Source organism: Paramormyrops kingsleyae, chromosome 23 (assembly GCF_048594095.1).
Source record: "Paramormyrops kingsleyae isolate MSU_618 chromosome 23, PKINGS_0.4, whole genome shotgun sequence".
NCBI classification, from domain to species: Eukaryota; Metazoa; Chordata; class Actinopteri; order Osteoglossiformes; family Mormyridae; genus Paramormyrops; species Paramormyrops kingsleyae.
This window is the reverse complement of record NC_132819.1, coordinates 12469496-12484890: the sequence shown is the minus strand read 5'-3', so window position 1 is coordinate 12484890 and position 15395 is coordinate 12469496. Positions and strand designations below refer to the sequence as shown.

The window sequence follows — 15395 nt, the reverse complement described above, 5'->3', positions numbered from 1 at the left end:
GATGGATGGATATATCACACTCGGCTGCGAACTGTCCCAGCGAGAGCTGAAGGTCATGGTCCGATGAAGCCAACAGGACCACATCATCTGCAAAAAGCAGAGACCTAATCCTGAGGTCACCAAACCGGACACCCTCAACGCCCTGGCTGCACCTAGAAATTCTATCCATAAAAACTATGAACACAATCGGTGACAAAGGGCAGCCCTGACGGAGTCCAACCCTCACCGGAAACAAGTCCGACTTATTGCCGCCCATGCGGACCAGACTCTGGCACCGGTCATACGGGGACCGAACAGCCCTTAAAAGGAAGCCCAGCACCCCATACTCCCGGAGCACGCCCCACAGGACTCCCCGAGGGACACGGTCGAATGCCTTCTCCAAGTCCGCAAAACACATGTAGACTGGTTGGGCAAACTCCCATGAACCCTCCAGAACCCTGCGGAGAGTATAGAGCTGGTCCACTGTTCCACGGCCGGGGCGAAAACCACACTGCTCCTTCTGAATCCGAGGTTCGACAATCCAGCGGACCCTCCTCTCCAGAACCCCCGAATAGACCTTACCAGGGAGGCTGAGGAGTTTGATCCACCTATAGTTAGAACACACCCTCTGGTCCCCCTTCTTAAAGAGGGGGACCACCACCCCGGTCTGCCAGTCCAGAGGCACTGCCCCCGATGTCCATGCGATGCTGCAAATGCGTGTCAACCAGGACAGCCCCACAGCATCCAGAGCCTTAAGGAACTCTGGGCGGATCTCATCCACCCCCGGGGCCTGGCCACCGAGGAGCTTTTTAACCACCTCAGCGACCTCCACCCCAGAGATAGGGGAGTCCACACCCAAGTCCCCATACTCTGCTTCCACATTGGAAGACGTGTCGGTGGGATTGAGGAGGTCTTCAAAGTACTCCTTCCACTGACCCAAAACGTCCCGGGTTGAGGTCAGCAGCACCCCATCCCCACCATAAACAGTGTTGATGTTGCACCGCTTTCCCGCCCGGAGCCGCCGGATGGTGGACCAGAATCGCCTCAAAGCCGTCCGGAAGTCATTTTCCATGGCCTCACCAAACTCTTCCCAAACCCGAGTTTTTGCCTCTGTTGCAACTATATATTTAAAGTTGTTTGTTCGTTTAATTATAATATATTATTTATGTTTGTTGATTTAATATGCATAATTATTTCGTTTCTGATTAGACTGAATTGTATTTGATGATAACATAATACAATATGGTTGAACATCATTACCCATGATACCATGCAAATACCAGCATGCAAGAGTTTTTTTTGAAGAATAATAAAGGAGAGACCTTTTGAGTTGTCCGTGGTTTTATGCTGGCTAACTTGAAAACGAAGAATACAATAGTAAATTTGGTGCCGAAACCCGGGAAGTTAGTCAACAAACGTCGAAATGGAAACGGATGAACAAATGGGTAGATTAATTAGGAAACGAAGAGCAATACGAGGGGCTACAACTAGACTTCTGCAGTGTATCGACACGGAGGTTAACCAAGAAAATGCTGATGTTGGACGTTTGAGTGAGTTAATAGCGAACTTGTCTGTTAAACAAGAAGCACTTGTTTAATGAACAAATAACGGCATTAGAGTTACCTCTCTCAATAGTGGAACTTCATGATGCACTACAATGTATGCCTAACGGGAAAGCCCCAGGTCCAGATGGATTTCCAGCAGAATTCTACAAAATATTTTGGCCTCTGCTAGCACCACTCTTCCATAGAATGGTTATAGAAATTAAAGAAACTGGCAGCATCCCTCCAAATATGAATTGTGCAGACATTAACCTGCTCCTCAAACCTGACAAAGATCCTGCTCTCCCCTCTAGCTACCGACCAATATCACTTATAAATGCGGACCTTAAAATCATCAGCAAGGCACTGGCTAGTAGAATTGAAAAAGTGACACCTTATATAATACATCCAGATCAAACGGGTTTCATTAAAGGCAGACAGTCCACTAACAACATGAGGAGACTAATTGGCGTAATAGACTACTGCAACATTCAAAATAAGGAAGCCATAATCATGTCATTGGACGCAGAAAAGGCTTTTGACAGGGTCAACTGGAAATTTCTAATGGCAACCTTACTAAAATTTGGATTTCGTGAGAACTTCGTAACCTGGATTAAAATTTTATACAGTTCACCTAAAGCCTGTGTAAAAACGAATGATCAAATCTCCCCAAGCTTCACTCTCAGAAGGGGCACTAGGCAAGGTTGTCCACTTTCTCCATCACTATTTTCTATATTTATTGAACCATTGGCAGCAGCAATTCGGAATAATAATAATATCAAAGGTATTCAAACAGCAAGTATAACCCATAAAATTAGTCTTTATGCAGATGATGTATTACTTTTTCTTCAAAATACACAGGGTTCCCTCACGGAGACGATAAGACTTATAGAAAAATTCTCCTCCATATCAGATTACTCTATTAATTGGAACAAGTCGACTACTCTTCCAATATCTTGTGACTTCCAGTCCAATCCAACTATCCCACTTCAATCTGGGAACATTAGATATCTGGGTATTAACATTTCTGCCAAGCTGTCAGATCTGACGCGATTAAATTATAGTCCGCTGCTTAAAAAGATAGAAGATGACCTTGCACGGTGGAACAATCTACCCACATCACTTCTGGGAAGAGTAGCTACAATCAAAATGATGATCCTACCAAAAATTAACTACATGTTCTCAATGGTTCCGAGTCAACCTCCGCGGACTTGGTTTAAATCATTGGACTCCTTAGTTTCAAAATATCTATGAAAATCCAAACCACCACGAATAAGTTTAAAAACTTTACAGAAATCCAAAAACTGTGGGGGTTTGGAGCTTCCCAATTTCTACAACTACTTTCTTGCCAATAGATTGATATATGTCCTAAAATGGACTACGCAAAATAACTTAGACCTTAACTGGTTGGATATTGAGCAAACTTTCTGTAATGATATTCGAGTCGAGGACCTGCCATTTATCAGTCATATACTTAAACGACATTGCTGTTTTAAGAGCATCAACATCAGCACATCGCTGACAGCCTGGTGGGAATTTCTTAGAATAAACCAAACTTCAGTGGTCCCATGCAAACTGACACCCATCTGGAACAACCCTGACATCCTGTTAAATAAAAAAGTGATAAACTTCCTGGCATGGCATAATAAAGGAATCAAGCGCCTCGAACATATAATCCAAGACAATTGCATGATATCATTTGACAAAATTACAGAAACTTATAACATTGAGAAAAACAAATACTTAGAATATCTTCAACTTAAATCAATAATACACAATAGATGGTGCCGTAAGCAATTAGATCTGGAGCTTTCACCTAAAATAGCAAACTTCTTAATAACTCCAACTAAAAAACTACTGTCTAGGATTTACGTGCATCTAGCAGAATCTGATACAACGCTCTCACTCCCTACCCACAAATGGGAAAGGGATTTACTTATCAATCAAGACACTAACTTCTGGAGGCAAATTTGCTTGAATACCTTTCGAATGAATCGGAACTCCAACCTGCAGCTTTTACAATACAAAATTTTACACAGAACACACTACACAGGGCAGAGGATGTTCCAGATGGGTATCAGAGATACTGACATATGCCTAACTTGTAAGACGGATGCACCAGATAATTACCTGCATGCTTTCTGGTATTGCACACCGGTCAACGAATTCTGGCAAAGGATTTGTGAAGACTTATCGACACACCTAGGGCATCCCATCCCACCCTCCCCCTCACTCTGCCTGCTTGGGGACCTCACTGACACTAATATGGACATGAATAAATCTTGCATGCTTCTCACAGTACTAACCATTGCTAAGAAAACAATCCTTCTGAACTGGACGTCAAAAGAGAATTTAAACATAAATCTGTTCAAAAATCTACTCTGGGATTATGTTTCCATGGAGAGGATGTCTGCCTGTAAGAAAAATCAATTGATCGATTTTGAAGACAGTTGGACTCCAATAATGAATTTTTTAATGAAATGGAGCAGAGTGGCAGTGCATCTAGACTCCATGTGTTCTGTGACGCCAGTGAAAAGGCGTACAGTGCTGTCGCCTACTTACAGTTGGAGCAGAAAGACAGAAAGCTGGCTGCTAGACTGGTTGCATCCAAATCCAGAGTTGCTCCTTTGAAGAAGCTGTCATTGCCGCGTTTGGAGCTAATGGGAGCACTGATAGGAGCCCGGCTGGGAAGAAACTTGATAAATCTGCTTAAAATGGAAACCTATCAACTTTACATGTGGACAGACTCAATGATCGTACTACACTGGATTCACAGCTCAGCACATAAGTGGAAACAGTTTGTTGCCAACCGAGTGACAGAAATTCAATCCCTGACGGACCCTGCATCATGGTCTCACTGTAAGGGTAAAGAGAACCCAGCTGATCTCCCCACCCGTGGCCAGACTGTGGTGAACCTGAGTCGGAGTCACCTGTGGTGGAGAGGGCCTGAGTTTCTGGTCTTATCTGAACCTGAGAAAGAGTCTGATGACTATTCAGTGGAAAATGACATGGTCAGAGAAGAGCTGGAAGTAAGTGAATATGTAACAGTACAGCTAAGCAGTGAAGAGCATGAAGCAACGAATCCAGTATTAGACCTACAAAAACACAGTAAGCTGGTGACAGTATTGCGAATAACAGCCTGGATAAGAAGATTTGCCGACAACACACGCTTGACCACAAAAAGGAAAGGAGAACTGACCGCAGAAGAATTGTTTGAGGCAGAAAAGTTCTGGATGAAGTTGACGCAACGACAAGGCTTTGCAAATGAAGTGTCACTTTTGGAAACTGGGACGGCTTTAAACAAAGATTCAAAGATTAGAGAGTTAAGGCCGTTCTTGGATGAGGATGGATTGTTGTGTGTTGGAGGCAGGTTGCAGCAATCCGACTTCAGCTTCAGGCAACAGCACCCATGGATCTTGCCTGCGAAAGGCAAATATTGTGAACTGTTAGTTCAGCACAACCATGAACACCTGATGCATGCAGGTGTGCGAGACACTCTGGTTCAATTAAGAGAAAGACACTGGATATTGCGAGGGAGACAGATGGTGAAAAGTGTTCTATCGCGGTGTAATGTCTGCAGAAGATTCAAGGCGAAGCCTGTACAACAGGTTACTGCTCCATTGCCTCGTGACAGAATTACAGAATCTCCTCCATTTGAAATCACTGGTTTGGATTTTGCTGGGCCACTGTTTGTCAAGAGCGGCAGCACCCTTGACAAGGCCTATGTTGCATTATTCACTTGTGCAGTGACCAGAGCAGTACATTTAGAGCTCGTCTCCAGTCAAACAACAGAACATTTCCTGTTAGCTCTGAAAAGATTTGTCGCTAGAAGGGGACTATGCAAGGTCATTTATTCAGATAATGCAAAAACCTTCAAACGAGCTGACAGAGATCTGAAAGAGCTATGGCAAGGAATTAAAGAGCAGCAACTTTTAGAACATTTCTCAAAAAGGGGTATACATTGGCGATTCATCGCTGAAAGAGCTGCCTGGTGGGGTGGTTTCTGGGAAAGGCTAGTTAGATCAGTGAAAAGCTGCCTGAGAAAGGTTCTAGGACGTGCTTCCCTGAACTTTGAAGAGCTTACCACCATTCTGACAGAGGTAGAAGCCATCCTAAACTCCAGACCACTTACATTTGTCAGCAATGACCTGGATGAACCACAGCCACTGACGCCAGCCCATTTTCTTGTGGGAAAAAGACTTACCTCTTTACCACCAAAGCAGTTTACGGCTGACTCTGAGAATGCCAATCTGAACAGAGAAAAGATTACAAAGAGATGGCGGTACCGGCAACGGCTCCTTACAATTTTCTGGAACAGCTGGCGAAAGGATTACCTGTTGAGCCTAAAGTCAGCCCATTGTTCCAACACATTGCAACCTACTTTGTTAAAGGTGGGAGATATTGTCCTCCTTGGGAATGACAACGTGCCAAGACAGACTTGGAAGCTAGGAAGAGTGGAGGACCTGTTTCCTGGTCGTGATGGGAAAGTTCGGTCCTGTGCAGTCCGCACATCGTCTGGAACCTTACTGAGAAGACCAGTTCAATTGTTATATAATTTGGAGATTTAAATGATGAACTAAGGGTTCATCGGGGGGGAGTCTGTTGCAACTATATATTTAAAGTTGTTTGTTCGTTTAATTATAATATATTATTTATGTTTGTTGATTTAATATGCATAATGATTTCGTTTCTGATTAGACTGAATTGTATTTGATGATAACATAATACAATATGGTTGAACATCATTACCCATGATACCATGCAAATACCAGCATGCAAGAGTTTTTTTTGAAGAATAATAAAGGAGAGACCTTTTGAGTTGTCCGTGGTTTTATGCTGGCTAACTTGAAAACGAAGAATACAATAGCCTCAGCGACCGCCGAAGCTGCATCCCGCTTGGCCTGCCGGTACCTGTCAGCTGCCTCTGGAGTCCCACAGGCTAAAAAGGCCCGATAGGACTCCTTCTTCAGCTTGACGGCATCTCTCACCACTGGTGTCCACCAGCGGATTCGCGGATTGCCGCACCACAGCTCCGGTCAGCCGCCTCCACAATGGAGGCGCGGAACATGGCCCATTCGGACTCAATGTCCCCCGCCTCCCCCAGGACATGGGAGCACATGACATTGCATAACATACACCTTATAAATGTCTGCAAACAACATCTCACGTAAACCATATAAACAACGGTACCCATTACAGAGAACAGTTGTATTAACAATTCTGCTGTTAATTCCTCAATTCGCTTTTACTGTTGAAGCATTCAAATTTTAGGCGCTACTCTGTTCAAGGTAGGATCATTAGAAATTACATCTAGCAACAGTGCATTCAATTGTGCTAAAATATGTGCTAAAATATGAACCGAGTTCAATAGGACCCCAGTTTCTCACACTTGTCATCAAATGCACATTAAGAGATGTTCATCTTACTGTACAACCTTTCAAACACCATAACAAATTTCTTCAGTACTTTCTCAGCAGTAATAATGTCAACCAGTTTAACCTTTTCCTGAAGCAGAGTATAAATTCCAAAAACAAGAAGGAAGAGGTGCTTCCAGTATTTTGTGGAAAGAACACCATACAACACTGGTAATGCATATAATAAGAGATCCCCAGTCAGATGCTTTCCAGTATTTCTGTTCTTTTACTGAACATGGGACTCCTGTTAATTCTACTGGAGATTGGACCATACATAGTTAGGTTATATACAGTACACATATGTAACTGAAGAATGAGTTACGACTGGCTTAATAAGTGATTTCATAAATCACGTTACTGTACACACACACACACACACACAAAACAGACAAACAATAATAAATAGACAAATATAAATATTAAAATCCCTCTGGGTTAAAAATAAAAAGCCAATAGACAATAACCACAGTAAAAAAAAATCACACTGATTTATTTGAGACACATATGGCAGGCAGGACAAATGAACATTTAAATTTGCTTGCCCAGCATAGACTCAAGAAGTGTCCATGTGAAAGATTTGCCCGGAAAGACATTCTTGACTTCTTTGCTTCTGATGCGATGCTCAGCTGCCTGTTTTCAACCTTGGCAACCACATGTGAGCTGGCATTTGGTTCCACAAGCTTCACCATAGACCAGGGGTGTCCAAACTACGGCCTGCGGGCCGACTGCGGCCCACTGTCCATTTCTAATTGGCCCACTTCAAATTGCAAAAGCATAATGGAATGTGGCCCACACATGAAAATTGACTGTTGTACTTCTAAGATTTTACACTAGATGGTGCTGTTTTTAACAAGATAGCTCCTACACCAGGGATCTCAAACTCCAGTCCTGGAGGGGGCATGGCACACGGGAGGAGCGGACGAGCAGGGTATGACGTAAACAAATTAAATTATTAAACATAATTACAATTTATTGACCAAATTTGCCGAATTTAAATTAAATACGCAAGAGATGGGCTGATATAGCTAACATCTAATATGTTGGCCCAACCCTCAGAATATTTTTCTTTATGTGGCCCTCACTAAAACAGGTTCGGACACCCCTGCTACAGACCAAAGGGCTGCTGTTCTCTCTGCTGATTTTCACTTTACATTGGCTGCCGGGCATATCTGCAAGAAAACATGGGAAAATCAGGTATCTGAGCCTGATGAACTGAGAGATACTGGACTAGCAAGGTCTGTGTTGAAGGAGCTTACCTTTGGGCCTCCTTTTTCCAAACATGCGCCAGAACAGCCTGACAAAGAACTTCTTCACACGTTTAGCTCCAAATCTTGGCACCCTGTGGTAGCTATTCGATGGAAGTTCCTCAGGAGTGAAGCCCTAGGGTTGTAGTTTATGATGTTTCGGTTGAGCAAACCAATTCCTCAGGACGCATGAATATTATTGAACTCAGCAGACCAGCAGTTTGCATGTGCACTAACCTTAGTGAAGAACTTGTGGCTCAGGATTTGGTCTAACGTGGGCCGATCCTGTGGATCCCTTTGAAGCATCCAAGAAATCAGTTTCCGGGCTGATGAGGAGAGGGTCTTGGGTAGAGTGTATTGTCCTTCTGTGACACGCTGCATGATTTCCATAGCTGTGCCATCAAAGGGGTATGCACCAACTAGCATTGTATACCTGTATTGAGAAAATGAGCAAAGGCATTTGAGTTTCAATTGCATATAACAACATTCTGCATAGGTGCATTTCAGATACCATGCATTCTTGACTCTGCATTCTGACTGTGAGGACGATTGAGAAGGTATACATACATGATACACCCCAGCGCCCAAACATCTGCCTCTGGCCCGTGTCCCTCCATCTTCCACACCTCAGGAGCCGCATACTCTTTAGTGCCACAAAAGCGTCTACAACACACACAAAATGAAAACAGTATACACGTCCTTTAGCCTGCTGCATGAGCAATTTGAAAGATTTGCTAGAGAATCTAAGAAAAACAACCCACTTCTGCCTCATTTTCAGTGGCTCCAGCTTCGTTGCCAGTCCAAAGTCGGCCAGTTTCAGTTGAAGGTTCTCCGTTAATAATAGGTTCTCTGAAAGACCAATGACTCAAATACTTCACCTAATAACACCAGGCATTAAACAATTGCAGAATACAACAGCAGGCAGCAATCATATAAACCACACAGGAAATGCCATGTAAAATACCAACACTAACGTGAAGAATAAAACAAATCACGTGTACACGCACACATACCTAATTTGAGGTCCCTGTGGAGAATGCCTTCACCATGCATGTATTTTAAAGCCTCGATGAGCTGCCTCAGGTAAAAGCGCACTTCAGGCTTGCTCAGAGTCTCTCTTTCCTGTAGGATGTCTAGCATCGACTGGAATGGGAAAAGGAAGGACGGCGTGAGTCGACATATAGTCTTAACCTTAACAAACTGTCTGCAAAGGCCAGAAACAACTGGGCTCACCCCCTTACTGCACAGCTCCATGAAGATGTACATGAATTTCTCATCTTCAATATGATGGGAAAAATTCACGACTTGCTGGTGTTGCAGCCTCTTCATAATCTCCACTTCTCGGAGACTCTGAAATGTCAGACGCGTTACCACGATGAGCATAAGGGAAATGCAGTTTAACTGTGAAGGGGGCTGACTTCAAGCAGGATTCAGACCACATACCTCTTTTATTCCAGCAGAGTCCTTTATAGGAATTACCTTGACCGCAAAGATCTCTCCGCTGAAAATGTCCAACATCTTATAGCATTTCGCAAAACCTCCCTAAAATCACAAGTGTATTAAGATTTTAAGAATTTCTGCCATATCTAATTGTGTGGCTGATTGTCCATTTTCCGGAATCTACTCTACAGTAAGACTAATAAATTGCAACTTAATTGTGTAAAATATCTTTATAGTTCATACTTCTCCCAACAGTTCCAGTTTGCGGTAAAACCGCTCATTTCTGGGATCAAAGACGATCTCAGGCACTTCATTTCTCCGCTGAGCTTCGAGCCATGCAGGACAAGCCATGTTGCAGTAAGACTAGAGAAAGACAGAGAACGCAGAGGGAGCGTCTGTAGTAACTAGGCAACGGAACAAGGTACGTTCCATGACTACGCAACTGCATCGGAAATTCGAACGAAAACATGAACATGTTTTTTTTTTCAAAAAAATCACAGGTATTAAATAAAACTTTTCTGCAAACACACCCATCTGCATTATATAGTTCGATCAAAAAAAAATAAATCAATTTCCGTAACTCGATCGTGCTCTAGTTTTCATGAAAATATTAAATCAACCATCTGACACGCTTTTTGTACCCTTTTCAGGTACCCAAACCCAAGGGAGGGAAACAAACACCACGGGCAGCGGCTGTAAATGGCGCGCGGAGCCCTGCCTCCGTACTGCTAATATACCGAGCGGAGAGGAAGCCGGCAATTAGCCAATGTAACTGTTGCCATGATATTATTTTATAAAGGGGAATTTAAGTTGCATTTAGTTAAGTATATTTATTATTTAATTTAGGAATCGCACTGTTATTGTGCTGGAGTAATATACTTAATATACGATTAATACCAAAAAAGGGGGAAAATAGAAAAAAAAATATATATACTGTATATATATATATATATATACGATTCCTGTGATAAGCAAGCCGCAAGCACGGACATTGTTGAACTCTGGAAATGAAAGTTAATTAGTTACAATAACGTAGACCGACAATTTCCCTTTGTGGCATATGCAGCCAAGGATGTATTTAATGTTTCTTTGCAAGTTTTTTTTAGTAATTCTGCAGGCTGTGCACGCTATTAATTTGTTACATATTTTCCTCCTCACTTTTTTCAAGCTGGATTTGGAAAGGCGAAATTAACCAGTTCCACGAGGGAGCTACACCGAGGGAACATCGTTTTTTTGCTATAATATAGTAATATAATATACATATTTATACTTCATATAGGCCTATTATTGTTTGTTAAACTAGCAAATACAGATGGAAAAACAAAACCTTTAATTACTACTACTAGAAACTTTGTCTGTGCATCCAATTGTTTTATGCGTCAGTTTGAATATCTTGCAAGATGCCCAAGCTAGCGACTCCCAAATCACTCACTGTTTTTCTCATATTACGTACTCGCGTTGTCAGGCACAATTGTCTGCGCTTTGTTCAGTGGGATTTTCCACTAAACGCTACTTCTGCCTCTCAAAACTTTTTTTCTTCCTTTTACAGAGATTGCAAATTAGCGTCCTACTAGTTGAGAAAACCGTAAAATACTTCCAGCATAATCATCATCTTCTTATCTGATATTCTTACGCTCCTCATACTGCAAAGCTTATGCCCTTAACGTCACAGCAGACGGAAGTCACTGCGCTCACACCCGCTGAGTGGCAGAGATACTGAGGGGCAACGTTAGCGTTCGGCTTGAATGCTTGGAAAACACGAGATATTTATTTATGTTGCTGGATGTACATGTGGTATCATATTTTCTAATGAATTGCTATGCATTGTTATGTATGTAGACTATATATGTAGACAATATTTTATCTCTGGTATTGTTCATTGTTATATAATATTTTCTGACGTTGTATGTAAATTATTCTGAATAAAATATATATATAAAAAAACAAAAACACATGAGTTATAGGAAAGAGCTGACATACGAGTGATTGTATAAATCTATTTAATAAGAAATATAATAATAGACTGCTAAAAACTAAATGTACTTTATCGTGTAATTCTGTTTCTGTTAGCTTCTTTATGTTAGCCCTGAATGTATGAATATCTAGCTTTATTAGTGTTATATCTTATCACTATGTTGAAGGACAAATATATCATCAACCCTCTACTTAGACAATGTGCAACAGGCTGAAGCTGCCAAGGTTTGGTATGATAGGAAAATGTATAAAAATTGGTGTAAAACAGTATGGACACACTTGTAAGTGTCCGGCCTTGGTTGCAACCTCATTGTTGTAATAAAGACTGAACTTGGATCTACACGAGTGGCTTCTGACTTCTGATTTGGCGGGGAAGGAAAAACCACAACATTAAACAACAAGAAGTCTTCTTTACCCCTGTTGTTTGTGCTTGTCTGACATCATGAGCAGCGGGTTCCAGGGGCGCTAGGCAGTGAAACCACATGGGCCTCCAATGATTCTGGATGCACACATAGTCATACACAATGGGAAATTCAGAGACATTAATTAGCCTGACTGCATGTGTTAGCATGTAGGACACACATGGACACGGAGTGAAGGCAATAGTCCAGGAGGTGCGAGGCAACAGTGTTACTCACTAAGTGTTTACAATATGCCTCAATACTCAAAAACATACATGAATATATCACAGCATAAGAGTGTAATTTTTTTTTTTAAATATAGTGATTGTGTTCATTAAAACCACTGACCTATTCTATTTTGCATTACATAATGCTGACTTAGCATCTATCCGTTACATTGTGTCTGCCTTTTTTCCCTTAATTGATGAACATCTTTCTGGCTGCTGATGGCAGCACTAGTCGCTGGGCTGCTGGCAAGAGATCCAGCGCTGATGAAGATGGAGACAGAAGAGCCCAGAGACCCCCTCTATTCCACTGCTGAAAGAGAGAGTGCAGGGAGTCTGGTGGTGCACTGTGATGTGACATACGCTTGTCCAGACTGAACATACATAATACATAATTTTTACATAATAAAACAGCCACATCTCATTGCGGTGTGGCAATTAGCAATGAAAATGTCTCTCTGTGTTCTTCTTTTAAAATGTTGAAAAAAAGTGGCAAGGTCTGGCAAGCAAGGTTTGGTATTTCACAAAGGAGACAAACCAAGACTGCAATGGGTTATTCCCTGCCTTGCTACCACAGGTTTTTGCATGAGACCTGGACCTAAGCAACCTTGAATAGGACAAGCAAGTATGGAAAATGGATGGATGGATGGATGGATATATCACACTCGGCTGCGAACTGTCCCAGCGAGAGCTGAAGGTCATGGTCCGATGAGGCCAACAGGACCACATCATCTGCAAAAAGCAGAGACCTAATCCTGAGGTCACCAAACCGGACACCCTCAACGCCCTGGCTGCACCTAGAAATTCTATCCATAAAAACTATGAACACAATCGGTGACAAAGGGCAGCCCTGACGGAGTCCAACCCTCACCGGAAACAAGTCCGACTTATTGCCGCCCATGCGGACCAGACTCTGGCACCGGTCATACGGGGACCGAACAGCCCTTAAAAGGAAGCCCAGCACCCCATACTCCCGGAGCACGCCCCACAGGACTCCCCGAGGGACACGGTCGAATGCCTTCTCCAAGTCCGCAAAACACATGTAGACTGGTTGGGCAAACTCCCATGAACCCTCCAGAACCCTGCGGAGAGTATAGAGCTGGTCCACTGTTCCACGGCCGGGGCGAAAACCACACTGCTCCTTCTGAATCCGAGGTTCGACAATCCAGCGGACCCTCCTCTCCAGAACCCCCGAATAGACCTTACCAGGGAGGCTGAGGAGTTTGATCCACCTATAGTTAGAACACACCCTCTGGTCCCCCTTCTTAAAGAGGGGGACCACCACCCCGGTCTGCCAGTCCAGAGGCACTGCCCCCGATGTCCATGCGATGCTGCAAATGCGTGTCAACCAGGACAGCCCCACAGCATCCAGAGCCTTAAGGAACTCTGGGCGGATCTCATCCACCCCCGGGGCCTGGCCACCGAGGAGCTTTTTAACCACCTCAGCGACCTCCACCCCAGAGATAGGGGAGTCCACACCCAAGTCCCCATACTCTGCTTCCACATTGGAAGACGTGTCGGTGGGATTGAGGAGGTCTTCAAAGTACTCCTTCCACTGACCCAAAACGTCCCGGGTTGAGGTCAGCAGCACCCCATCCCCACCATAAACAGTGTTGATGTTGCACCGCTTTCCCGCCCGGAGCCGCCGGATGGTGGACCAGAATCGCCTCAAAGCCGTCCGGAAGTCATTTTCCATGGCCTCACCAAACTCTTCCCAAACCCGAGTTTTTGCCTCTGTTGCAACTATATATTTAAAGTTGTTTGTTCGTTTAATTATAATATATTATTTATGTTTGTTGATTTAATATGCATAATTATTTCATTTCTGATTAGACTGAATTGTATTTGATGATAACATAATACAATATGGTTGAACATCATTACCCATGATACCATGCAAATACCAGCATGCAAGAGTTTTTTTTGAAGAATAATAAAGGAGAGACCTTTTGAGTTGTCCGTGGTTTTATGCTGGCTAACTTGAAAACGAAGAATACAATAGTAAATTTGGTGCCGAAACCCGGGAAGTTAGTCAACAAACGTCGAAATGGAAACGGATGAACAAATGGGTAGATTAATTAGGAAACGAAGAGCAATACGAGGGGCTACAACTAGACTTCTGCAGTGTATCGACACGGAGGTTAACCAAGAAAATGCTGATGTTGGACGTTTGAGTGAGTTAATAGCGAACTTGTCTGTTAAACAAGAAGCACTGATGGATTTGGATAAAGAAATTGAACAAAGAACTGCCACGGAAGATTTGGAAGGAGAAATCATGAACGCGGAGGAATATAAGGAACGAGTTATTACGATGAAGACGCGTGCAGAAAGAGTGATCCGGAATGTTCAAGAGAACGTGAGTAGCCTAAGGGAGCGCGAGGCAGGGAGATTGCCAAGCCAGAAATCAGTAAAGTTACCTAAATTGACGATTCAACGATTTAGTGGCGATTTAAGTTTATGGAGAGATTTTTGGAATCAATTTGAGACGGCAATACATAAAAATGAGACGCTATGCAAAACTGAAAAGTTTACGTATTTAAAATCGTACCTTACCGGCGCTGCAGCCAAAACAGTGACTGGACTAATGTTATCAGACAGCAACTACGACCATGCACTAGAGATTTTACAAAAGAGATATGGAAGGAAAGACCTTATAGTGAATGCTCATATGACAAAGTTGCTGAATCTTAAACCGGTGAAGAAATCATCTGACATTGCTGCTATAAGACAGCTCTATGATGAATGTGAGATACAGATACGTAGTTTGGAGTCACTAGGGGTTGTGTCAGAGACTTATGGCAGTCTGCTCTGCCCAGTCCTGCTGCAGCTAATACCCGAGGACATAGCTCTCCTGTATAATAGACAAAGATGTTTGAGTGAAGAATGGCAAGTCTCAGAGGTGATGAAATTTCTACAAAATGAGATCCTGAGCAGGGAGAGAACAACGCAGTTGTTAAGAGGCAATATAGAGAAAGATAGTCATAGCCTCCATACACCATTTAAAAGGACTGATGCAACTACTGAGTTAAAACATAAAAGGAGTCTGTCATCAGCTGCTGCTTTGCACACTGCTAGCCAGAGGACACTAAATTGTGTATTTTGTGATGGTGTAGAGCACAAACCAGAACTTTGTCCTAACTACAATGTAGCTGATCGAAGAGAAAAACTTAAAAGGATG

General features: G+C 42.9%; 1 protein-coding gene and 1 long non-coding RNA gene across 3 annotated transcripts; one reads left to right on the top strand and one right to left on the bottom strand.

The window, feature by feature from the left end:
- Positions 1–7398: 7398 nt before the first annotated feature.
- Positions 7399–11147, bottom strand: LOC140581912 (serine/threonine-protein kinase PLK3-like). 2 transcript variants are annotated; one of them, XM_072705758.1, is made up of 10 exons: positions 11051–11147; positions 9862–9981; positions 9622–9720; positions 9412–9528; positions 9192–9321; positions 8940–9027; positions 8746–8841; positions 8416–8611; positions 8191–8314; positions 7399–8103 (listed from the first exon to the last, which is right to left on the bottom strand). In XM_072705758.1, exons 1-10 carry the CDS (start codon positions 11060–11062, stop codon positions 7967–7969), a joined length of 1119 nt encoding a protein of 372 aa, XP_072561859.1. In that variant the 5' UTR covers positions 11063–11147; the 3' UTR covers positions 7399–7966. The 2 variants fall into 2 exon arrangements, with proteins under 2 accessions (XP_072561859.1, XP_072561860.1); XM_072705759.1 differs by lacking the exon at positions 11051–11147 and adding an exon at positions 10777–10879.
- Positions 10195–11961, top strand: LOC140581913 (uncharacterized). The gene is made up of 3 exons (XR_011984956.1): positions 10195–10386; positions 10787–10864; positions 11168–11961. It is a non-coding gene; the product is annotated as an uncharacterized lncRNA (long non-coding RNA).
- The last annotated feature ends 3434 nt before the right edge of the window (positions 11962–15395 follow it).

What these genes read in the sequence shown, in the direction of transcription:
- LOC140581912 (XM_072705758.1), bottom strand. An exon ending in ACTCTGCTGGAATAAAAGAG is followed by an intron (nt 9,529 to 9,621) that starts GTATGTGGTCTG and finishes CTGACATTTCAG; the next exon opens with AGTCTCCGAGAAGTGGAGAT. An exon ending in TGGGCGCTGGGGTGTATCAT is followed by an intron (nt 8,612 to 8,745) that starts GTATGTATACCT and finishes TTCTCAATACAG; the next exon opens with GTATACAATGCTAGTTGGTG.